This window comes from Rhinopithecus bieti, unplaced genomic scaffold (assembly GCF_001698545.2).
Source record: "Rhinopithecus bieti isolate Rb0 unplaced genomic scaffold, ASM169854v2 scaffold_2574, whole genome shotgun sequence".
Taxonomy (NCBI): Eukaryota; Metazoa; Chordata; class Mammalia; order Primates; family Cercopithecidae; genus Rhinopithecus; species Rhinopithecus bieti.
Window position 1 is genome coordinate 6,353,316 of NW_016804493.1, and position 25,139 is coordinate 6,378,454.

A 25,139-nucleotide genomic window follows, 5' to 3' on the forward strand; every position below is an offset into this window, starting at 1 on the left:
TCAGAAACCCTCTGCGTCTGAGCGACTATTTCTAGGGACGTTGCTAGAATGTGTAATGGGTAAGATCCACATGCAAACAAATAGTTGTGGCAAAGTGGCGCCAGTGATATCACAGAAGCAAGAAAATGCAATGGGCTCCGTCTCCTCGGGCCGTCCAGGAGGGCTACAGGGAGGTGCCAGTTGAGTCAGATTTTAAAAACAGTATCAGGCACTTTCCAGGTAAAGAAAGGAAGGCAGGGCACCTCGGGCATAGGGAAGAATCAGGCCAAGGCCACGCAAGCTGACATGGCATATCTGGGACAGGACGAGGGTTCCAGCGTGTGGAAGGAATGGCCAGAGACAGGTAAGGAAACGATGAGCTGGTGGAAGTTTTCCAGCAAGGGATGACACGCTCAGCCCCATGTTCCAACTGGACATCTCCGGTGGTGGCTTGGAGAAGCAGGGCTGGGGCAGGCATGAGTTTGAGGGGAGACTGATGCTGGGGACGTTCAGGAGAACACTGTAGCTATGGGGTAAGGAGGTCCTGAAATGTGACTGAGGCAGTCGGAAAGAGCATCGGGGAATGTTTCTAGAATTAAATGGAAAAGCATTAATAGCTGATATAAGAGGGGAGAGGAGGGTAGGGTAGACGGTGTCCCCAAGGTGTCTCCCTGGGCAGTGACGCTGGTGGGGAGAGCAGCAGGTCGGAGGGAGGCTGCCTTTGTGGGAGGGAGTGGCTGCTGGTCACCCAGGGAGGATGATTCCCCAGGCAGGCTGGGCCCCTAGTGGTGGAGCTGAGGGAGGCCTGACTCCATGATAGACTAGTCTGTTTTCAGAGCCCCATGGATACGAAGGCCAGGCCTCTGCCCTCCCAAAGCTCACAGCATCTCTGGGGCGACAGGTCTCACATGGCATGTGGTGGCAGGATGCCCCAGATCACTGATGTAGAAGAGGCAGCTGGGGTGGTCAGGGAAGTCTGCCTGGAAGTGGGATGGAGCCGGATCTTGAAGGAGGCGGAAGGGAAAGAAACAGGCATTCCTGGCAAAAGGAGCCCTGCTGGCAGAGGTAAGGATGCGGAAGTAGGCACCCTTGTCCAGGGCCCCAGAGAACAGAACAGCAGCGGGATGGGCTGCTGGTGGTAACCTGGGAATCCCCAGTTAGAAGAATAGATTTCATGTACCAGGGAGCGGCGCATATGAAAGGCTGTCTTAAGGAGCCTGGATATGCTTGCGAGATGAGGACAGGAGGCGTGAGGGATGACACTGGTGGAGCCACTGAAGGTGGAAAAACGGCAGTCTAGAGACCTCAGCCTTAAAAAGTAACTGCAGGCACTCTCTCTCCTTGCTTTGCATCCAATCATGGCAGTTATCTTGCTCACCTGTTCCACAAATGAGGTCTCAAGTTGACTTGAAGAATTTTAAGAATAATCATGTCCAAAAGGTGTCCATTAGTCTGTGTGGTTCCAGCTCAGGCGCTTTCTACTAATCAGAGCTAGGACTTTCTAGTAATTAAAACCAAATGTGCTGTCCTGTGAGACAGTGAGCACTCCTGCAAAAAGGCTGTTCAAAGAGGGACCGGGCAGTGGTTTGGTAAAGATTTAATACAGCCAATCACATGGAGCACCTATCATGCGCCAGGCACTGTTCACGCAAGAGGTGACAAAATAGGTCTCGCTCTGGGGTGGTGGACGTTGGAGAGGAGATGGATGCTTCAGGAAGGAGCTGTACAAGTGGCCTGTGAGTTGCCCCTTGCTTTGATCTTTATGGGGATGGGCCTGTGGATGAACCCAGGGCCTCTGGACAGAAGGTGAACTCCAGTTCATAGGCCCCAACTCTCAAAGCAGTGTACTAAGGCGGGGCAAGGATGGTTCTACATCAACTTGTCTGGTCTCCCAAACTGGACAAACCAGCCAGGTGAGACCCAATCATCTGTCAGAGTGCCTAAGTATTGACAGAGACAGGCCCTTGCCAAATGCCCTGCAGATGCTCTAGCAAACAGCTGGAGCACTGGTGGTTCAGTGGTAGAATTCTCGCCTGCCACGCGGGAGGCCCGGGTTCGATTCCCGGCCAATGCAATGCAGTGTTGCTTTTTCTGCCTTTTCCTGGCCAGTTTTCCTCACAGAGAGATCCTACTAGAGGAGCCAGTCTCCCCAACTACACGAGACCTGCAGCAGCCAAGGGTGCCCACAAATCTGGAACCACACTTCCCTGCTACATGCGCACTTGCGAGCTGCTGGGTTCTCCAGAGAAGCACTCTCTATGGCTGTGGAGCCATGAACTTGATGCCTGCACCTTGAGGGGACTCCTGTTGTGCTGTCCTCAGCCTTGGCCAGTCTTCCACAGGAAGCTGGCATGAAACCTGAGAACAGTAACACAGCTTAACACAAGACTACAGGCAGAATGTGGTGGGAGGACTCAAACATCAGAGTGGAAAAAAAGTCCCCCAAAGTTTTAATATACTTTTGCTACCAAGAAAGACTCAAGCTTTAGTTTCTGTTGCAAGGTCTGAAGGCAAATCAACTGGACACGCACACGCACACGCACACCCTCCTGCTTCCTGCCTTCTCCTCCTTTTCTGCAGCCTGAGTGCTCCATTCCTGCAACTGTGCTGATGTGGCAGCATCAGAGACTGGCTTCATATTCTACGAATCAACTTACACACAAGGAGGCACAGGAATGGGGTTAAAGGGAGGTGAGCACACAGCTGCTAACATCTGGGTATTGGTGGTTCAGTGGTAGAATTCTCGCCTGCCACGTGGGAGGCCCGGGTTCGTTTCCTGGCCAATGCAGCAGCAGCCCTTTTATTAATCCTAAGAGACTGAATTTGGGCTTTCACACTGCCTAAAGAATTTATAAATCCACTCTGAGAACTGAGAATGACTTGTTTCTAGTTGGATTTCAAATGCCTTTGATGAAAACACTTATTTTCCTAAATTGTGCAAAGATCTAGAACCTGGTCTCCTTGTTCTTGAAGAGTCCAGGATGTGGGATGCACCAAGGCCTGCTAGAGCAGCTGTGCCTCCCCACACCTGCCCAGACAGCCTGCCCAGGAAGCCAGGACATGTTTCCGCTTGGTACAAGTTACAGCGGCACTAGGAGTGGGAGTGGGGACATTCTCGGAGCTTCAGCAAGGGGTCCAAAGGAAAGCCAACCTGCACGGCAGTGCAGGCCACCCTGAAGCCACCTCCTCTCCTGTCTCCTTGTCTCAGGTCACAAACATTCCCCGAGCAATTGGAAAGGGGACTCCTCCTGTGCGGCAGCCAGTGGATGAGAGCTATTCCCTGCCCCCAAGGAGCTCTCTGCCAGGGTGGAAAGAGGGGCAAAGAAGAGAGGGCTTAAGGAATACTGTGTAAACAGAAAAAACACTTGGTCAGAAGAGTATGAGGTGAGCCGGGGCAGGCTGGAAAGAGAACGATCGGTGTCTGCCAGGCAGGGATGTACTAGGGCTCTATAAGGGTCAGCATTGTAGACGGGTTTTGAAGGATGAGTAGGTGTTCATTCTGGAGCTGGTGAGGCTGAGGCTGAACAAAGGCTCAGAGCAAAGAGGAGCAGGCATTTGATTTGGCAGAAACAAAAGCCACAGGCAACAGGGTTGGAAAAGTTGTTCCCAGTCATGCAGCAAGGGACCCTGGACACTTGGCAAAGGGACTGGCATTTAGCCCCAGTGGATGTGAGGAGCTAGAGAAGGCCATGAGCTCGCGATTGGTGTGAACTTTAGGAAGGGCAGTCTGCACCAGCAGGTGGTATGGGTCTGAATGGCGCGTAGGAAGCTTTGAAGCCTACGAGGAAAGTGGCTCTGATGTCGGAGTGACAGCCTGCAAGAGTAACAGGGCCTCCTGAGAGAGGAGACGGGAAAGGTGGATTTCTGTGCTGAGCATTCCCTCCCCACCCCTCATCTTCACAAAGAGCAAATGTCTCCCTGCTTGGCACCAGCCGGAAGGCCTCCCCCACCAGAGTCCCACTAGGACTCAATTCAGAGCACCCCAGGCCACTACAAAAATGACAGCCCATTCAGGCCCTGTGGCCCCAGGAACTCCAAGTTTCTACTGTCTCCACCACTGCACTTAAGGGTAGAATATTCTTCATCTCCAGGAAAACAGGCGTCAGGCAGACAAACAATGGCTGGAGGGCAAACCATGGAACCTGTCCTCACCAGTACGCCAGCCTGGAGAGCACCGGGTCTGGGGTCAACCCCTGGGCCACTGGCAGGAAGAATCTGTTCCATGAATCAAGCCCACTCTCCTTGTCTGACACTTGGGGCAAGCAAAACAGGGACAGGCCGACCTCTGCAGCCTTCCTGCCAGGCTCCCAGCACAGGCTTCTACTCCCGCCAGGCCTGCGTTCTTACTGCGCCCTGCCTGGCCCACTGCTGCACCTCCCATCTACCCACTCTCTAGAAAAGCTCCTGGTCCCTTCTACATTCTACCCAGCCCTCAAAGTTCAGCTCAAATCCAACCCCCTGCCTTTCCTGATGATCCCACGAAGTGAGTGCAGAAGGACTCAGGACCCCTCATTCTGTGCCCAGCAACATGCTGTGGAATGTCAGCAGGTAAATTCCTTCTAATTCCTTCTCATGCGTGATTCCTACCTTCACAATTTTTTTTTTTTCCTTTGAGACAGAGTCTCGCTCTGTGGCCCAGGCTGGAGGGCAGTGGCATGATCTCCGCTCACTGCAGCCTCTGCCTCTTGGGTTCAAGCGATCCTCCTGCCTCAGCCTCCTGAGTAGCTGAAATCACAGGCGCCTGCCATCATTCCTGGCTAATTTTTTCTATTTTTAGTAGAGATGGGGTTTCACCATGTTAGCCAGGCTAGTCTCGAGCTCCTGGCCTCTAGTGATCCATCCACCTTGGCCTCCGGAAGTGCTGGGATTATAGGCGTGAGCCATCATGCCTGCCCCTCCACAACTTCTTGAAAAAGTACTTGAGGACTGGCACTATGCATCTGCATCTCTAGCACTAGGCCTCTCTCTGAGTCCAGAACTTTGCGTGCAGTAGGTGGGTAAACACTTGTCAAGACTGGCAGGGGTGACAGGCAGTCTGAGCTGCAGGGAAAACCTGGGGCAAAACCCCACACTGCCATATTGGTGACATGGGAGTGCTCTGCAAACCCAAACCTAACCTGCAGGTTAATCAATATCGCATTTGGACGGTCCTTGCCCTCCACTCTTATAGTCCAGGTTAGGAGGACCAAAGGGCACTATTACTAGGACCCAAAAATGCACACCAAGAAGGGCTCAGGTCACCAGAGCTGTGGCTGGTGGTCGGGGAAAGGTGCACAGGCTTGGATGACGCCCGAAGGGCAGCTGAAGGCGTGCTCTAACCCCTCACTAGGTGCTCCAGAACTGCCCTAGTCAGCCAGCCTGTGGTGTAGTCTCTACTTCACAAGGCAAGTGCAGAGACAAAAAAAGCAACTACAAGGGGAAGCAGAGTAAGTGAAGTTGAAAACCTGGGCACTCCCAGTTGCAGGTTTAGTGTCTCTTCAAAAGACCACACTATCCCTTCTTTCATCTCCAGGTTGCGAGCCAGAGGTGGGGGATCTGAGGCTGAACTAGCTTTGAAGTTAGTATCTGGCCCAGAAACTCTCACGATCACAAATCCCTGGAGACCTTCACTAATGTGAAGGTCATGGACATTGCTGTCTTATACACCAGAGGACAGAATCCACTTCTGCCTGGTTTCCTCCAAAAAGTTCTGAAGAACCCTGGCTGCAGAGGTATCCTCTAGACACTGCTCAGAGCCTGGGTTCTCAGCTGGCCAGTGGCATTGCAGGATGGCAGGAACAACCATGTCCCAGAAGATACAAGCCCCAAGGGGGGCCAGCGTCAAGCTTTTGACGCCACCCTCCATGTCTCAAAGACTGCCACACCGACTACCCACTCCCTGATAGGAGAAGCAGCCACGGACAGTGCAAGACACATCTGGACTTTCATGAGCCAAGGGAGAGCCTGGGGCCACCCAACATAGCCACAGGACCCCTTAGCTTAACTCTGTACCACAGAACGGTGACAGTCACAGGAGACTATCACAGGTCACACAAGGACTATTGAGTTGACCACTTCCTAAGCACTCACACTCTGCTGAGTATTCCAAGGGCCAATTATTCCTTAGGACACCTCCTTCTGTAGCTATTATTATTTTACTCCCATCTTCCGGATCTGAAACAGTCATAGAGAAATCAAGCCCCTTTCCTAGGGTCACGGAAGGTCTGAACCCTTGACATCTACCAAGTCCATATCCTTTCAACTATGTCACAGTCCCTCCCTCCCATCTCCCTAAGCCACTTCAGCTGCAAACCAATTGTACTGAATTACAGATGGCAATTCCCTTGTGCAGAACTAAGGCCAAGAGAAACGTAGCTTTCTCCATACACTTCCCCACAGTGCTTGGTCATCGTCAAGGCATTCCTCCCACACACAGGGAGTACAGATGAGGCGCCTACTTGAGATGTTTTGAAATGAGGCTCTAGCGCTGGTCTTCTGTGAACGCAGGAAGAGAGTAAGTAACCATCAGCTGAGCACTTACTACCTGCCAGGCAATGTGCTGCATGCTTTACACACAGGGTCTAATTGAAACCTTAAAAGTACCATTATAACCATTTTACAGTTTGCAGAAACTGAGGCTCAGAGAAGTAAGAAACATACACAAAGTCATGCAAGTTGCAGATGATGGATTTTAAAATCAAATCTAGGCTTTTCTAACCCCAAGATCTAAAATGTCATCCATTATGTTACACTAGCCCCTCCCCAAACAGCACAGCTACCACCAGTGGGGTGCCCACTGTGTGCCAGGCACGTTGCATTTGTGATTTCGTTTAACTGCAATCCCATGCCATTTGGTGACGGTCCCATGTCCCAACCTCTGTCCTAGGTGGCAGAGGTTTTAGCCACTGAACTCAGGTTCCCATGTGTTCAGAGGGAATAGCCTCAGCTGTAGGTGGGTTGATCATGACAATGACTTCAGAGGGCTTTTAGAGAATTGGATAATCACATTCTGTGCTCTGTACTGCACATGCTCAAGTAACAGTATTAGTGCAAAGTCAGAATCAGAGACAAGCTGCAATCTTATACACACACACGAGGTTGTGTCCATTCCATACACGTTGGCTGGGCACCCACTACGCTCCTGGCTCCAAGACGGATGTAAAGATAAACCCACAGGTGACATTTATTCCTGTGATGTGAAACTTTCCCCATGGACTTGGGGCTGCTGCCTTTTTTTCCACCTGGCAAGTCTAACCATCCATCCCAGTTCTCGCTGCAACACACCACACTCAGATGGCATATCCAGGCAGCAGCGTCCTAAAGAGGATCTGGGTAAACATCTCGGCCAGCTGCTTTGCCGAGTGTTTAAGTAATTTGGTTTCCACGTGTTAACCAGTCTCCAAAACTGAATGGGGAAGCGGAACATGTGTCCCTGAGGAAGGGCTCACGACCTTCTGAAGAGGCCTAGGAATGAACTGTTAAGAAATGAGCAGATGCGAAGTCGGAATGAGCACGTACTGAGCATACAGCGGATCCAACCAGTGGAAAAAACTACAAAGGAGAAGCAAGAGTTGGTGACAGCAGGAGGCTTGTTGTGATCTCAGGTGACAGTAGTTCTGACCACTGACAACTGCTTCCCTCAGACTGTAAAAAAACAGCACTAATTTAAACATTGGGACACAATTCACATACCATAAATTCACTCTTTTAGAGTGCAGGTGTCAGCAGCCTTTTGTATATTCACAAAGTTGTGCAACCATCACCACCATCAATTGTAGAACATTTTTTTTTTACCCTCCCCAAAAGAAACCCCGCACCCACCGGCAGTCACTCCCCATTCCCCCGAATCTCTTCCCCTGAGCCCTAGGCAACCCCGAGTCTACTTTCTGTTTCTACAGATTTGCCTATTCTGGCCACCTGATATAAACAGAATCATACAATATGTGGCCTTTTACGGCTGGCTTCTTTCACTTAGCATAATGTTTTCAAGGGGCTTTTTTTTTTTTAGATAAGAAAACTGAGGCACAGAGAGGTTCAACCAGAGATCACAAACTCAAATGCTCACAGAGGCCAGGCAGGAGACACAGGGGAAAGCCCAGGAGGTAAAACAGGCTTGGGTTAATCTGCCAACAGGTGGCAAAGCTCCCGCCAATTTGCTCTGCAGGAATGCGGGCCACATCTCCCAAGTCTATAAGATAATCCAGAAACCTGAATTTCACTGTGAAAGTTCTCAATTTAAAATACTTTGTGATTCAGGCCAAATCAAACAGGTCTGCGTGTAGGTCACAGCCCCGAGGGGCCAGCCTGTGACCCCGGGATTAAACAATTTAAACAGGGTCCTACTGCTGATAAACGGCCAAGCTAGGTGGAATTCTGACCTGCACTCCAAAAATTACCTTGAGTCACTGGGTACTAAAAACAGTTATGTGCCATATAAGGACATTCTGGTCAACAACAGACTGCATATTCCACAGTGGTCCCGTAAGATGATAATATTGTATTTTTACTACACTATTTCTATGTTCAGATATACTGGGGTACACACATACCACTGTGTTACAACTGCCTAAGTACTCAGCAGGCACATGCTGTGCAGGTTTGTAGACTAGGGACAATATGCTCGACCATACGGCCTAGTGTGTGGCAGGCTGCACCATCTAGGTTTGTGCGAGTAACTCTATGTTGTTCACACAATGATGAAACTGCCCAACAACATACTTCTCAGAATGTATCCCCCTGAAGCGACACAGGACTCTGGCACCTTCCCCACAGCGGTGGTCGGCTCCAAAGAACCAGGTCAGCCCTTACCTGTTCAACTTTCACGTTCACAGAGCTCCAGGGACTCGCCTCCCCCACAGCCAGCAGGCAGGGAGGCGTGATTCAGGAGCTCTGCTCCAAGCAGCCCTCCCTGGGGCTTTGGGCTCTCAGGCGGCATGGCCTGGGCCACCTAGCAGGGCATTTACATATGCTGGCTTTTGAACTCCAAGTTCAAAGACAAGATCAGGTGCATTCAGGGAGGTAGGACCACAGACGGAACTCAAAGCTCAGGACCACTAGAGACTTGACCATGAGTGGCGCTGTCTCTCCCAGCCAGCAGTGAGACAGTGGGGGCCCTGCCTCCACGACGCCTTGCAAAGCGAGCACCCACCACACTGATCTGACTGCCTGCTAGCATTTCTCCCCAACGTTAGACGCTTCTGGGAAGACAGCCTAGCATCTTCCCGCCCTTTTCATTACGACTGATCAATGACTATATTAAAATTGAAAACCCACAAAACCTGCAACAGCCATGATAAAAATCCTAACCTGACTGCCGTATCTTACAGGAAATTGTGTGGTCCTGTGGGAATAAGGCTGTAGGGGCAAAAGTTCTCCAGGACTTTGCACAACTGTCTCCCAACATTTAGCCAGTTAGTGTGGTCACTTAACACCACACTGGTGGTCTCAAGATTCTGGATCCGGGGGTCCTTCAGGTGAGGCAAGCATCCATCTCCCTGCATTTTTAGTGCCTGAGAGGCCTGTCATCATGATACAACCCCCTCTTATTAGTGGTTTTAACTCCTCACTGGAACCCATAGGCAGGACTGGCTCTGTCACCCGAGCTCTGGAGAACTCAAAGTGGCAGCTAAAACCACTGTGGAGAATTTCAAGTATGAAATTCCTTTTATTCTAAGTATGTCTCCTTTTTGGTAGGGAAAACCAGTCATGCAGTGGGAACGTCTTCTGAGACACATGAACCTGAGTTTTCTAGCTAGGTTCTAGCTGTGAAACCATGGGAAGATTACTTAACCTCAGCGAGCCTGTTTCCTCACCTGTGAAACGGGGTGACACCACCACGTTCACAGGGCAGCCCCGCAAAGTAGACGAGATGAGGGGTATATGATGGCCAAACAAAAGGAAGCTTTCCTATATCCTCCCAACCATCCAAAATGGGGCAGACAGCACGTTATATAAATGAGATGAGGGGTATACGATAAATGAGATGGGGGTATACGATAAATGAGATGAGGGGTATATGATGGCCAAACAAAAGGAAGCTTTTCTGTATCCTCCCAACCATCCAAAATGGGGCAGACAGCACTTTATATACGTGCACTCTCAGGCTTCACTATGATCACTGTGATAGACTGAACAGTCCCCCAACCCCCAGATTCATATATTGAAATTCTGATGCACAGTGTGATCGGATTTGGAGAGAGGGCCTATAAGGAAGTAATTAAGGTTAAAAGAGGTCGTAAGGGTGGGGCCCTTGATTCCACAGGATCACCGTCCTTATAAGAGGAGACACCAGGCTGGGGCAGTGGCTCATGCCTGTAATCTCAGCGATTGCTTGAGGCCAGGAGTTCAAGACTAGCCGGGTATGGGGGTGTGTGCCTGTAGTCCCAGCTACTTGGGAGGCTGAGGTGGGAGAACAGCTTGAGCCCAGTTCAAGGCTGCGGTGGGCTATGACTGCACCACTGCACTCCAGCCTAGGTGACGGGGTGAGACCCTGTCTCCAAAAGAAAAAAAAAAGAAAAAGAGAGAGACACTAGAGCTACCACCTCACCCTCCCTATCCAAAAGAAGAGGTCAAGTGAACACACATCACACATGTGAGATGGCAGCTGCCTAGAAGCTAAAAGAAGCCTCAGGATGAAACCTACCTTACAGGCATCCTGCTCTTGGATTTCCCAGCCCCCAGAACTGTAAGAAATACATTTCTGTTGTTTAAACCATCTAGTCTGTGGTATTTTGCTATGGCAGCTCCAGCAGACAAATACAACGTATTCTATCCTCTGGAGCTTTAATCAAACCTTACCATGATGGCTGCCCTCAGGCCAAAAAAGAAGCTGTGGGTTGACTATTTGATCTGGGAAAGCCAGGGGCAAACCTGATGAGCGGTTAGTGCTTCAGTCTTCTACTAACACCTGCCAAGTGCTGGCAAGCACTGAGCTTACAAAGATGATATGAAGGCATGGATCCTGCTTTCAGGAAGCTCACAGTCTGGCCAGGGTGGTAGATTTAGAACAATGGCAGTAGAGCTGTACTTGTTTTCTATTTGCTACAGTAATAATTACCACAAACTTAGTGGCTTAGAATAATATAAATTGGTCAGGCACCCTGGCTCATGCCCGTAATCCCAGCACTTTGGGAGACTGAGTGGGAGGCTTGTTTCAGCCTAGAAGTTCAAGACCAGCCTGGGCAACATAGCGAGAACCCATCTCTATAAAAGAAATTAAAAAATTAAAAAAAATCACAAACAACGCATGTATTACTATGGGTCTTACTGACCTAAAATCAAGATGTTGGCAGGCTATGTTATTTTCTGGAGCTCTAAGGGAAAATCCATTTTCTTGCCAGCTTCTAGAGGCTGCCAGCATTCCTTGGCTGGTGGTTCCCTTCCATCTTCAAAGCCAGTGATGACAGGGTAAGTTTTCTCACATCACATCACTCTGACACTGACTCTCCTGGTTAGGGTTACATCGGGCCCAACTCGATAATCCAGGATAATCTCTCTATTTTAAGGTTAGTGAGTAGCAATCTTAATTCCCCCTTGCCATGTAACATACCATATTCACAGCCTCCAGGGATTAGCATGGGGCAAATATGGGAGGCTGTCACTCCCCCTACCAAAAAGTGGTAACAGCAGTACTGACAGATGACAACTATGTGATATACATATGTTAGAAATAATTAGGGCAATTATATAATAATTCTCTCTCTATACATATAGTTTATAACAACTGCAATGTGCCCAGTACTACACTAAGTACTTGATATGGTTGGATCTGTGTCCCCACCAAATCTCTTGTTGAACTGGTGCTTCCAGTGTTGGAGACAGGGCCTGGTGGGAGGTGGCTGGATCATGGGGGTGGATTTCTCCCGTGATGACGAATGGCCTAGCACCCTCTTCTTGGTGCTGTTCTTGTGATAGTGAGTGCGTTCTCAAGAGAGCTGGTTGTTTAAAAGTGTGCAGCACCTCCCTGCTCGGTCTCTTTTGCTCCTGCTTCCGCTCCCACCATGTGAGAAGCCTTGCTCCCTCTTTGCCCTCCATCACGATTAGAACTGTCCTGAGGCCCCGCCAGAAGCAGAAGCTGCTATGCTTCCTATACAGCTTGCAGAACCGTGAGCCAAATAAATCTCTTTTTTCATAAATTACCCAGTCTCAGGTATTTGTTTATAGCAGTGCAAGAAAAGACTAGTAGAGCACTTTACAACATTAGCTCAAACAACTCTATGTATATTATTATTATTATTATTCTCATTTTACAGATGAAGGAATGGAGGCACAGAGGTTAATTAGCTTGCTCAGAGTCACCTAGCCAGTAAATGGGAGCCTGGACCCCAGTTCCAGAGCCTGCTCTTAAAACACCATGCCACGCAGCCTCTCAGGAAATAGGGTATCTTAAAGTGGCCACTTATCTAAGAACAAGACTAGGCACTTTTATTTAGGAAGCACATGAACTGACTCATTTACACTACACAGATAACTGTCAATATTCGGACTCTTCTTTTATTAGGCATCTGCAGTCTGATTAATGAGAGATTAATTAATAGTCTGTGTTTGTTGCGGGTCACTTTGACCAGGCCAAATGAAGAATATATTAAAACATACAATATCCTATGTGTACCTGACACAGAGAAAGTGCTCAGACACGCAAAATGCTGGTGAAGCACAGATAAATTAGTCAGTATCTGTCTCCAAGCAATTTGTGAAACACACGTTCTGAGGAAGGCATCAAACTAACCAGCCATTCTTCATTCTAAGCATGACTGGAGAAGGCTGGAAACAGATGAGAGGGTCTCTGAGGCCAGTGCTTCTCAAACTTTAATGTGCACACAAATCACCCAGGGATCTTGTTAAAATGCAGATTATGATTCCATATGTCTGGAGAACCTCTAACAAGCTCCCAGGTGATCCTGATGCTGCTGTCTGTAGGCCATGCTTTTGAGCAGCAAGTTCCTGAGCCTGCAATGTTATTTTCCCACGGAAAATGTATGGTCATTCATTTATTTGGACACCAACTGTCAAGTGCTGCCAGGCTAAGTGCTAAGGATAAATAAAACAGATACATAAACAGAACTCACTGCTCTTAAGAAGTTCACAGTCCAGTTAAGGCACTGGCAAGTTTCTCTAAATTCCATAAATCAAGGGCGATGTCCAATACAAAATGAACTCTGTCAAAGACAAAACCCTTACAGAACTGTCTGCAGAGTGAGAACAGATACACAGGTTGTGCTGGAAGCAACAATAATATTAAGATGAACACCTCTGTCTTCAAGGACTCAACAGATGACTCAAGCTATAATAAAACCAGATATTCCTGAGAAGCAGAGTGGGTGAGGGACGAAACTAGGTGTCAAGGCAACTTCAAAGCCAACAAAACCCCATGGACACGGAACCATGTCTATACATCATCTCTGGATCCCTCTATTCAGTATGGCAATGTGCAGTAAGACTTGCTAGCATTTGTGACAGTCAGTTATAAACAAAAAGCTATATAAGAAGAGCAGTCAAGAAAGTGGTGTCTGACGAGAGAAGCAGCTAGATGGCTGTGGACATATTGAGCATGAGAGCTGAATGGAGGCGGGGTGCGGGGTTTCTTATCAAGGTCCAAACCCTTTCGTCGAGGAGGAAACTAAAATCCAAAGCAACACTTAGATTACAAGCAGCAGTTCTCAACTGGGGCAATTTTGCTCCTTCGGGGGACATCTGGCAATGTCTGAAGACATTTTTGATTGTTACAACAGATGAAGCACTACTGGCATCCAGTGAGAAGAGGCCAGAGACACTGCTAAAAATCCTGCAAGACACAGGACAGCCCACTACAACCAAAAATCTTCTGTTCCAAAATGTGAATGGAGACATGAGCAGAGGCTGAGAAACCCTGAGTTAAGGAATTTGCCCCAGGTTAAAGAATGAGTGTCACACCATAGAACAGATTCGAGCAGTCCAACACAGCATTCTGCAATGATGGAAACAGTCTATAATCTGTGCTGCCCAATATAGTAGCCAACAGCTACACGTGGCTATTGAACACTTGAAATATGGGTAGTGTGACTGAGAAACTAAAGTTTAATCTTTAATCATTTAAATTTATAATAGCTACACATGGCCAACGGCTACTCTACTGGACAGAACAGAACTACAATCTACCTTTTCTGACTCCCAGACTTAGTATTCTTCCAGTTTCACAGCCTGCTTCTTTTCACTTTTCTGAAATCACTCACTCACTGGACTTTAACACTAAGATTTGACTGGGAAAAAACCCACAAAAGTAAAATAATACTGCAGTTAAAAACCAAAACCAAAACCAAAAAACTTAATAAAACATCCCCAGTTAAACTTTCGTTGTTTTGTACATTGGGACATAAAGAAAAGATCGCTGTTACACATCCATGTAACAAGACTGCAGAAGCAAGAAAGGACAAATTATTTCTACTTCCATTTGCAGGGAAGGGTGTTATAACACAGATAAAACAAACAACTCTCTGAGCCTCACGAGATTTCCGACCTGATTTCTCTACTTGGTCACTAACAGTCCCCTTCACTTCTCAGAAGCTGGGTAAGAAACCAGGCTGGTCAACATCACCTGCAAATTCTCCGGCTTCTGACTTCTCTCCCACCACAGAGACAACTCTCTGATTTGCTGGTATGGGTGGCACCGCACCGAAGACTCACCTTGTGCCATGCACTGTGCAAAGCACTACCCATAAATGATGTCACTTCATTCTCACTGCAGCCCTTTGTGGCACCGGGAGGTTAAAAAGCTGGGACCGAATTACACAGCCAGTCAGGAGTAAAGGGGGGACTCCCAGATATGGCTCCCAATCTGCTCTTAATCACTGCGCTAAGGTAAGGGCCTAAAACCTGGGAAAATAACCCTGGCTGGGAAGGCGTGAGGAGTCCCCCTGGGGAGCAGAGCAGTCAGGGGCTGCTTAGCCAGGGAGGGGTCCTTGCGGCTCTTACTTCTCGATCTCCAGCGCTGCCACCTTCCGCTTTTCGTACAGCTTGTCATTGAGGGCGCGCACGATGTTAGGCGTGAGAGGCGCGAAATCCTTCTCGGGGTTCATGGTGGCAGGTCGGGGAGCCTCGCGACTCCTTAGCCCGCGGCTGCCCGGGCCGCGCCGGGGCCAGGGGAGTCTGCGGCTCCGCTCTGCCCCCGGCGCCGGCGCATGGACCACGCCGCTCCGGGCTTGCCTGCCACGCTCCGCCGCCTCGCCCTGGAACCCGGGCCCTGACCCCGCTGCAGCAAACCTGACCCTGGCCGCCTAACAACTCTCGCCGGGCACCAGCTGTACTCACGGGACAGCGGCCATGTTACTCGGGTCACATGACTCTACAACACTTCCGCTTTCCGTTGCGAGGACCCGCCCCTCGCCAGCCACGCCCCCACCGCAGCCCTCAGGTGGATTAGCCACGCCCTCGCAAGGCTCCACCTACACCGCGCACGCCATCCCGCTGCGCGCCAGGTATCTGGAGTGTGATTTCAGACGTGCTTTAATGAGTGTGTAGCTCAACTGATGGCACGTGGTGGGCTTCTGTAGACGTTCGTAAGACCGAATGGGTTCTTGGAGTCTGATTCACTTAACATAATTTATTCAATACTCACCGAATTCACTAGTTCATTCAGTACTTGGTCACTTACCAATTTCCTAGATGCAGATGTTTCCCTAACTGCAGTAACACTGTCATCACTTTCACCATATTCTAGCCACTCGTATTATCTATTTAATATTTTCCTCAAATCAACTCACTTAAATACCTTAAATCTCTTTCCGTTTTGCTTGTGCCCTAAAATCATGAGTTTGAATAGGTATGTTTTTTCTAAGACACATCAAAGTAAATTCTCAATTAAAAATGGCACTACCCGTCTACCACCTAAGATCTTAGGTACCAACAGTGTCTGTCACCCACCATTTGGGACTTGGGGTGTATTTACCATGCTCTGATGCCTAGGAGGGCTGGTTACAGACAGACAGGCCCCAGATCTGCTGAGTACAGGTCTCTAGATGGGTTTCCTGGAAAGCAGCCCCTTCAGATGCTTTGGGAATCACATTACATGGTGGAACAGAAATCCCAACTATGTGGCAAAATATTTAAAAGCAATTTATGGCCAGAGTGTGGTAAATATGCAGTAATAGGGAGGTGCATCAGGCTTTCTTATCATAAGCTTTCAGAGTGAACAGGGACTTAGGACAAGGGCTGGATTACAGTGGAGCTCAAAGAATATCAAATACAAACAGTTTCAGAATGCATGGTGATACTTTTCTTTAATGAATGAAAAATGCATACGTTGGCCTTATAACAATCTTGAGAATGGAGTATTATCCTCAACTTATAGATCAGAAAGCAGGGACACAATGAATGAAGGGTAAAGGTAGGCAGACTTATAGGATGACCTCCAATATTCCCACCCCTTTGTGTACATGCCCTGTATTATCCCCTCTTTCAGTGTGAACAAGACTTGTAAATATGATGGGCTATGCATTACTCACATGATTATATTATGTAATATCACAGAAGAAATTTTGCAGATGTAATTAAGGTCCCTAATCAGCTGACATTTAATTAATAAAAAGAGAGATTAACTTGGGTGGCCTGACTGAATCAACTGAGTGCTTAAAAGAGATTAGAAGAAGTTTGAAGTGGAAGAGAGACTCTCCTGTAAGGACTTCAGTCATATGGCCACAAGGAAATGAATTTTGCCAACACATCTGAGGGTCCTTGGAAGCAGATCTTTCCCTAGTTGAGCCTCCTGATGAGGATGCAGCTGACCAGCCCCTTGATTTCAGCCCTGTGGAACCCTGAGCTGAGAATCCAGTTCACACTGGTCTCTCAACCCATGGAAGCTGTGAGATAATAAATTTGTGTTGTTTTGCTCTCCTAGTTTTGTGGTAATTTGTTATGCAACCATAGAAAATGAAATCAAAGGCTAATCCAAAACTCTGCAAGTCATGGAGATATCATGTCTAGAAAAATCCGTAAAAAATGTATTTTCCTATACTGGTGGGGTTTTCACAGCTGTTAAAACCTTTGCTGACACAATCCTATGAATGAAGGTAGGTGTGCTAACAAGTAGTAGTAGTAGTACTGCCAAAGACATCTCCAAATGTCTTGCAAAGTTTGGTTTTAGGATTTTGATGATGGTTGATGCAAAACGCTGAAAAAACATAAATCAATGGGAATGATTTGGTTCTATTTCTCCAATGTGTGTGCATTTCCACGGGACCCATATCTAATATAATATTTCATGTTTCTTTTGCTTTTGGTTTGGCTTTTCTTAGAGGTGAACTGAATTTCCCAAGGGTCATGATACAGTTTTTAATAATTCAAACAGTAAGGATTTTTTTTTTTTTAAACCAGAAGTATTCTTTTCTCCTGAAATTACATTCTGGCTCAGGTTGCTAAGTAACCAGTTTTTTATTCAAGGTCCAGACCAATGCCTACCTTTATGTAAGAAGTTCCTAGAAGGAAGTGGCTATTTTCTCTAATATCGTGAAAAACGCCAACTAGGTAAGATTGTTTATGCATAATTGAACTAATACTGGTGCTAAAAATAAAGTGCAAGGGCCACCTTTGCCTTCTGCCCTTGTTCTTTTTCTCTGACCTGTGACCATTCCTGTTGAAGCTCTTCTAGACTAGGGGGATAACTGATGTGCCTGACTGCATACTGGTTATCATTTCACAGTTATAATTCATCTGCATCTGTGTGATGCTTGGTTGTTACGTTAGAACTTGTAATAGTTCTGTAACAACTATGCATAATAGCTATTACAAGGTATATAAAAGTTATGACATAACTTGCACCAAGAGGCTGCTGGTGACATTGTATGAAATTGTACCTAAATCTTAAACTGTACAAAGCAGTTTCTCCAACAGCAATGTAATTGTAGCTGGAGTTTCAGGGCAACAGGGTTTAAGGTATTAGGTAGAGGCTCTTGAGATGTGGCAGGCCCTCACCAATGTCATAATATTGTCACCTCTGACTTGAGGCTCCTAAAGAAGTGGTTAGACTTAGCATGCCACACTCACTGGGGGCTCTGTGTGGAACAAGGCCAGGGAGCCCCATTCCCATGGTATTCTGTGCACAGTGCTCCCTGGAGTTCTGTCACACAGCTACCCTGACATTTTCTGAACATCCCCCAGTTAGAAGTCTCCTGGTCTGCTTTGCTGAGAATGGACTCTCCTATGTAACTTCCACAAGCATGTGTTGGAAGGGTTATTTTTATCAAGCCCCTGTGAAGCTACTTTGCCATTCCAAATTTGCTGATATAAGACTATTTTGTTATTTTGAGTCCAAGGAAACATGAGAAAACCTAAAGGAAAGAAATGCACCCAATCTCAAACCAGCCTGTAAGAGGGTTCACATTGGGGCAGGATCTGAGCTTGGCTCTTGGTCCCAGGGAGAAGGAACTTCTTCCTCTCTCAGGGGCTAGGAGGATTTGGACCCTAGATTCAGTGGTGTTACAGGACCAACAGGTTTGTGTGCCCACTGCGCAGTAACAGACCAATGCACAGAGACAGTGGGGATGCAGCAGAGAAAGAGTTCCATGATCAGAGGCACTGAGTGATGAGATGGGAGGAGACCCTCAAATCCATCTCCTGGAGGAGTTCTGTGTTGGGGTTTTAAAGGGGATCCTGGAGGGTGAAGGGCTGAAAAACTGGGTCACTGGTTGGGTAAGATGGAAGAAATCGTCAGGATGTGTAAACTGCATTCTTTGGTGAGTCAGCTTCTCGTGGGGTCCTTCAGATCAGCTGATGTCAGTTGTTTCACTGGTACACAGGACTTGAAAGAATAAATATCTCAAATGGAAAACATAACGTTTCCTAATGTTCAAATTGTTACCTCTGTAGCATTGAGGGGAACAATGATCTTTAGCAGGGTCTACTCTACGTGATTCTGAAGCAGCAGGCACCAAACAGCTATGAGGAAGCAGGTCTGAGCGCAGGCTGATCTAGTGATTAATGCTGAGTGTGTTGCAGCCTGGGTTCATTTTGTTTCTCCCCTCTCCCTGATTAATTTTATAAAATGTGTAAGGACAGCTTCAGTGGCTTGGGGAAGCATTGGAACAGATCTGAAGTGGGGGGAGTTGCCCCAAGCCACCCCAAGGCTGGTTAAAAGCCATGCTCTGACTGGTGGCATGTTAGCCAAGATTGCATATAGCTTCTTCCATCTTTTCTTCAGCCTTAGGAACCATTTGGTGTATCATGTTCGCCACTATTGAAAAGGAATAACCCTTCTGAAGAGTAGGGAGATGGACCAATTACTCCCCTCCTCCCCCACCACCGTGACCCCTCAGCTACACCTCTGGTGAATAGGTGGAAGGAGGCACATTTTGGGGAGGGCTAATTTCATCAACTAGATCCCTATGCACATTTGGTAAGACTCCTCTCAGGGCTGTAATGAAGAGAGTTATGGCTATGGGTTTGGCAAAGGTCAAGTTTTGCCAAGGACCTTAAGGTAGCACCCTCAGCTTCAATGTGCATGCAAATCGCCTGCAGGTCCATGAAAATGCAAATTCTGATTCAACAGGTCTGGGGTGGGGCCTGAGGGCCTGCCTTTCTAACAGATTCCCAGGTGATGCTGATGCTGCAGGTCCATAGGCCACTCGGAATAACCAGGAGGCTGGAGGCTTTAGAGTTGTGGTTCTCACAGTCTGATTGGTATCACCAACGAGCATCACTGGGAAGTGGTTAGAAATGCAAGTTCTCAAGCCCCACCCAAATCTCCTAGATGGGACTTCCTGAGGGTGGGGCTCAGCAATCTGTTTTAGTAAGCCCTCCAGGGGATGCTGATGTACACTAATACTTGAGAAGCACTGACTTTATACAGACGCCGTATATTTGCAAGTCATCATACTTGCTCATTTTTCTTAGCATTCTCTCAGATGATTGGTCAGAGCGATCTTTGCTCACTTAACCATTGGGAAAATCTGTCATCTAGTTGTCTTCATACCTATTAGTGGTGTTTTAGAGGTTATAAAATAAATTGTCTATTAAGTACGGCAGTCCTCCTCCTCTATGGTTTCAGTTACCTGTGGTCAACTGTGGAATGAAAATATTAAATGAAAAATTCCAGAAATAAACAATTCATCCATTTTAAGTGGCACGCTGTTCTGAATAACTTGAGGAAATCTCATGCCATCCCACTCCATCCCGCTCAGGATGTGAATCACCCCCTGGTCCAGCGTACGCATGCTGTAGACACAACCCACTTGACAGTCACTGAGTAGACGACTTGGGGTTAGCAGGTCAACTGTCATGGGATCGCAATGCTTGTGTTCAAGGAAACCTTATTTAGTTTAATAATGGCCCCGAAGCACATGAGTAGTGATGCTGGCATATTATTAAAATTGTTCCATTTTATTATTAGTTTTTGTTGTTAATCTCTTACTGTGTCTACTTTATAAATTAAACTTTATAATAGGTATGTATGTAAAGGAAAATACCACAGCATATGGAGTGTTCAGTACTATCTGTGGTTTCAGGCAGCTACTGGGCACCTTGGAATATATCCCCTGAGGACAAGGGAGGACTACTGTCAAGGTCTGACAGTAAAAGTAGAAAAAGTAGAAAAAGTAAAAAAGTAGAAAAAGCCTCTTTGGTCCTAGAGTATACTGGGCTAGGGTTGTGGGGAGGTGCAGAAGTAGAAGAATCTCCCTCCATGAAGCCACCTCTGACGTATAAGGGCTTGCTAAAAGATTGCCGGGCCACACCTACAGACTTTTTGATTTGGCAGATCTGACATGGGGACTGAGAGTTTGGATTTTTAATAAATTCCCAGGTGATAGTACTGCTGCTGGCCCAGGGACCATTTTTGAGACCCATTTCTTTACAGCATTCATTCCCAAGAGGCCATCTTCTTCCAGCCTCCTACCCCTCTTGCAGGAAAACTGTGGGGGATGAGTGTGGGGAAGAGGTAGAGGCAGGGGGACCCTCCGTCAGAGGGTCAGAGTTTGCAGAAGCAAACTCATCCCAGGGCCGGACTTTAACCATCTTTACTTCAACAGGTGACGCTGATAGGTAAGTGGTCCTATTAATACACACCACAAGACCCAGGGGAAGCCAAGTCTCTGGGCTGACGAATGTGCCCCACTGCTCCTTGGAGGTGAAGCTTCCGGAGTGATGTTTGAGAAAGGCACTGACTTGGATCACCACGCTTTAGGTGCACACAAAATAGTGGCAGTTGCAACGTATCAAACTGAGGTGTGGTCCTTCCCCTGGTAGGGATTTCCCGACTCAGTTGCAGCACAGGGCAGGTGATTGATCTGTAGCACTGGTTCTCAACTCTGCTGTACAAATATATATATATAATAAAGATGCCCATGCCCCTCTCCAGACCAATGACATCAGATGGGGATGGGGCAGGTTCTGAGTGAGAGTTAGGTGGTTCTGATGTGCAGATGGGTTGAGTCCCTGCTCTCCCGCTGAGTGCTATCCAAGGCTGGGTGTGTGTGTGTGGCGGGGAGATCTCTGTTAGCCTTTCTCCGGGGCCTAGACTTCAGTGAGAACTTTCTGTGTAGGAGAGATGTGGGATTCGAACACTGATGGTATTAAAAGCCAAGAGAAAAAGTGACGGGAGTGTCCCTGGATTGCCCCAATGTTATCTGTTCATCCCTTTGAAAATATTTATTTGGCTTTTATGTGAAAGCAGAATAAAATGCCACATCAAAATAGTCATATCTAGGGGCTTTTTAAACCATTTTGGATGTTAAAAAGAAACTGCAGTACCCAGCGTCACGCACTGCTAAGTGTTGTACGGTGGAAGGTCATTAAGGTGATACCTGTGCCTTCTTGATAAAAACGGGAATTGTTACAAAGTACTTGAGCTTTGGGGCTATGTTAAGAAATTAAATTTAGGGACTTACAAGGATTCAGTTGTCTAAAATATAGATCTGCTGTGTGTAGTTATAATGTTTAATATGAAATAGATATTTCATATCTATATTTGGAAAACACGTAATATGGAAATAACTGTCCCTATAATTGTATGAGAAGAATAAAAACAGTTCCTTTAGAATTCTTATTGTTTTCTTTATTCTTTTTCAGGCTAAGATAATGCATAGCTTTTGGCTGATATAGGTAACCCTGGTTACCACTAAAGGGTGATCCCCTTCAGATAATAAACCCATTTAATTCCAGTTTCACTCCCTTCGCCAGGAGGGCAGCTCACAATCAGCTTGGTGGTGATGGGGATTTTGCTGCCTGACGGGTTTCCTTCAAAGGAGACTGTGATGTTGTTGATCTTCTTGGGCCGCACAGACTCTACAGCGCGAACGGTGAAGGCTGGGTTATCCACAACGATGGAGAAGGTCACCATGTGATAGAAAACATTCTTGAAGGGGATGATTATGCTGTACCCGGCTCGGATTGGGAAGGGACCTTGAGGCTTGGGAGGCAGAGCCATTCCAAAGAGGGGGATGATATACTCTCCACCTGCGAGCGATGAAAGAATCAGGATGCCCTTGGTCTCACCCAGGTGGCTGGGCTCGAAGAAGACTTCCACGCTGGCTTCAGTGCCTCCCTGGCCTCCTGCGGCTGCATTAACGAGTTTTTCTGCGTGGAAGTCTGTACAGTCGGTCTGAAAGGGCAACAAACAAACTCAGCTCACATGAGATCCTGAAGAGCACACCAGCCCCTCCACTCCTGGACATCAAGCAAGATGTCTGTGTGAGACTGGGAATGTTAGAAAGTTGTGTCCTTATAACTCCCTTGCAGGGTAGGTATTACTAATTATTATTTCTCTTTAGCTACAAAGAAACAAAGGCAAAGAGATGTTAATAATGTGTACCGAGACACACAGCCAGATTATGTCAACAGGGCAGTCATGGAGGCTGGTCCCCTATATCCGGTTCTTTTCTTCCATGAACGTGGAAGACCAAACGTTCTGGCTCCTAGAGGATGGATGGCGCTAGTTCCAGACAACTAGCTGTGAGCAGAAGTGAAAGGTGGCACTTCCATGCTAGAGCCTTTCATTGCCAATTTAACTCCTGTCAGGGTCTTTTCACCCCTCTGGTACTGTACTGCAAATATTTGAGATGGTGCTTGAATCCCAAGGGACTGAGATGAGCAGGGTCCCCTGCTGGCCTCTCTGGAAAATTGCTCGAATGAGAAACAAGCCTTCATCTTAAGCCCCTGTGGTTGTTACTGCACATAACCTAGCATCTCTTGGCTGAAACAACTGATCAAGAGCCTTTGCCTCTTGTCTACAGCCACAAGATCTCTGATTTCACCCAGGCATGTGACTGCCCAGTACAAAAACTACCTTTCCTCTGTTGATAGGTGTGGTCCTGTGAAGTTTTGTTCCATGGAATATTGGTGGAGGTGATATATACAACTGTCCCCTTTCCCTTGTAGCTGGTTGGAATGTGGATGTCCTGATAAACCATCTTGGCCCATGTGGACCAAAGCAGCTCCCTGCAGAGGGCAGAGCATTGGGACAGAAGGTGTCTGGGTGCCTGGTGTCAGTGAGCTGCCATTCCAGCTCAAACTGCTTATGCCCAGACTGTTATTTGTGAGCAAAACCAACACCTAATTTGCTGTTATTTGTGGTTTCTGTTTTTTAGAATTTTATTTTATTTTTTTTTTATACAGAGATGAGGTCTTGCTATGTTGCCCAGGCTGGTCTTCAACTCCTGGCTATAGCGATGTTCCCACCTGAGCCTCCCAAAGGGCTAGGATTGCAGGCGTCGTCCACTGTGCCTAGCTTTGGGTTTCTGTTTTAGTAGTTGAACCTATATTCCAACTGATGTAACAGCTAATGTGTATGGAGCACTTACTATAGGCTAGGCTCTAAGAAAATGGCTTTAGATACATATTTAAAATCCTTACAGCAATCCTGCAAGGTTGGGGGGGTATTATCCCCATTTATAAATAAGCTTAGAGAGCTTAAGCAAATTAGTCATCCAAAGAGTAAGTGGTGAAGCCAGGACTCAAACCCATGTCTGTTTGATTCCACAGCTGATATCATGACAGCGATACTGTCTCTCCCTATGGATCCCTGAGCATGCTGTGCGAAACAAAACTCCCCTACACTCCATCACAGCTTGTTAAGACAGAAAGTCTATAATGGCAGAACCCAGGCCTGGTGCTGTTTGCTTCTAGCTAGAAGTTTCCAGGCTAGATTCAGGCCTCTGAGGCAGGTGTCACCATGGCAACGAAGCACCTGCATCTCTCTGAGTCTCACATTCATGCTCCCTCTGTGTCTCCTCCCATTGTTTTTGAATCTAGCATTCATGTGAAGGAAGGGCAGAAGGTAGAGCAGGGGCCACTCACCCTGCAGTAGTATTCTGTCCTCTGCCGTGTGTAATTGATGAACTTCACAAGGATGATTTGGCTGCTGCCAAGGACAGTCTGGAAGTGAACGGGCTTTTCCGGAAGTGCTGGCGTGGCTTTCAGATTGAGCTCATACTGGTAGTAACCCAAGTCAGTGTTGTGCAAAGTTAGTCTTCCAAAGGTTTCTCCAGCTTTCAGGGGCTGGAATTCAAATGAGAACGTGCCCTGGAAGAGAAAACAGAGGATTCTGTCATGCCGAAAGGCTAACTCATCACCTGCCACCTGGAGACCTGCCCAAGGTTCCATTGCAGGTTGAGGGCAGAAATAGTGCACATGATCATGCTGCTCTTGCTCCTAGGGGAACCTCTGTCCAAACCAGCCCACCCTCCCTCCCCTGTACCTCTCCTAGCTTTCTCTAGTTCAGGTGATTCTATATCTGGAATTTCTATGAATCTAAGTGCAGGTGCTGGACCCTCTCCTGAGAAGCACACATAGGGAGATGTGGAGATGGGCGAGTGCTGCCAGTAGGAGGGCTGAAGCTTAGGCAGCTCCTTCTTTGCTCATGGTCAATCTCAAAACAGTGTCCTGGGGTCTGCCATCCTCCATTGTTACCCACAGCAAAACAAAGCAGAACCAAAAAGCGTTTCTTATATAGCGAAACAAGGGAAACAACTCGAATGTATTATTAGTAGATTAAACAAATTACGGTTTTCTCACTTCAGTGGAATGTTGTATAGCCACTAGAAAGGATGAGGTAGAGTGGGGCTGGGCGCGGTGGCTCACACCTGTAATCCCAACACTTTGGGAGGCTGAGGCGGGTGGATCACGAGGTCAGGAGTTTGAGACTAGCCTGACCAACATGGTGAAACCCCATCTCTAAAAAAAATACAAAAATCAGCTGGGCACAGTGGTGCATGCCTGGA

At 47.4% G+C, this 25,139-nt stretch overlaps 2 protein-coding genes and 2 non-coding genes across 5 annotated transcripts in view; 2 read left to right on the forward strand and 2 right to left on the reverse strand.

The window, feature by feature from the left end:
• Window positions 1–15,282, reverse strand: part of VAC14 (VAC14 component of PIKFYVE complex) — a 119,128-nt gene extending 103,846 nt beyond the window's left edge. For both annotated transcript variants that reach the window (XM_017868753.1, XM_017868752.1), the window contains exon 1: window positions 14,908–15,282. In XM_017868753.1, the coding sequence (XP_017724242.1) occupies window positions 14,908–15,011 (104 nt within the window). In that variant the 5' untranslated portion in view covers window positions 15,012–15,282. The remainder of the gene's footprint in view (window positions 1–14,907) is intronic.
• On the forward strand, window positions 1,983–2,053 carry TRNAG-GCC (transfer RNA glycine (anticodon GCC)). The gene has a single exon. It is a non-coding gene; the product is annotated as a tRNA-Gly (tRNA).
• TRNAG-GCC (transfer RNA glycine (anticodon GCC)) lies at window positions 2,697–2,767 on the forward strand. Its single transcript has one exon. It is a non-coding gene; the product is annotated as a tRNA-Gly (tRNA).
• A 6,562-nt stretch (window positions 15,283–21,844) lies between the features above and the next one.
• HYDIN (HYDIN axonemal central pair apparatus protein) overlaps window positions 21,845–25,139 on the reverse strand; it is a 442,332-nt gene continuing 439,037 nt past the window's right edge. The window contains exons 85-86 of the mRNA XM_017868754.1: window positions 24,217–24,441; window positions 21,845–22,522 (exon numbers count right to left, since the gene is read on the reverse strand). Of these exons, the coding sequence (XP_017724243.1) occupies window positions 22,040–22,522; window positions 24,217–24,441 (708 nt within the window). The 3' untranslated portion in view covers window positions 21,845–22,039. The remainder of the gene's footprint in view (window positions 22,523–24,216; window positions 24,442–25,139) is intronic.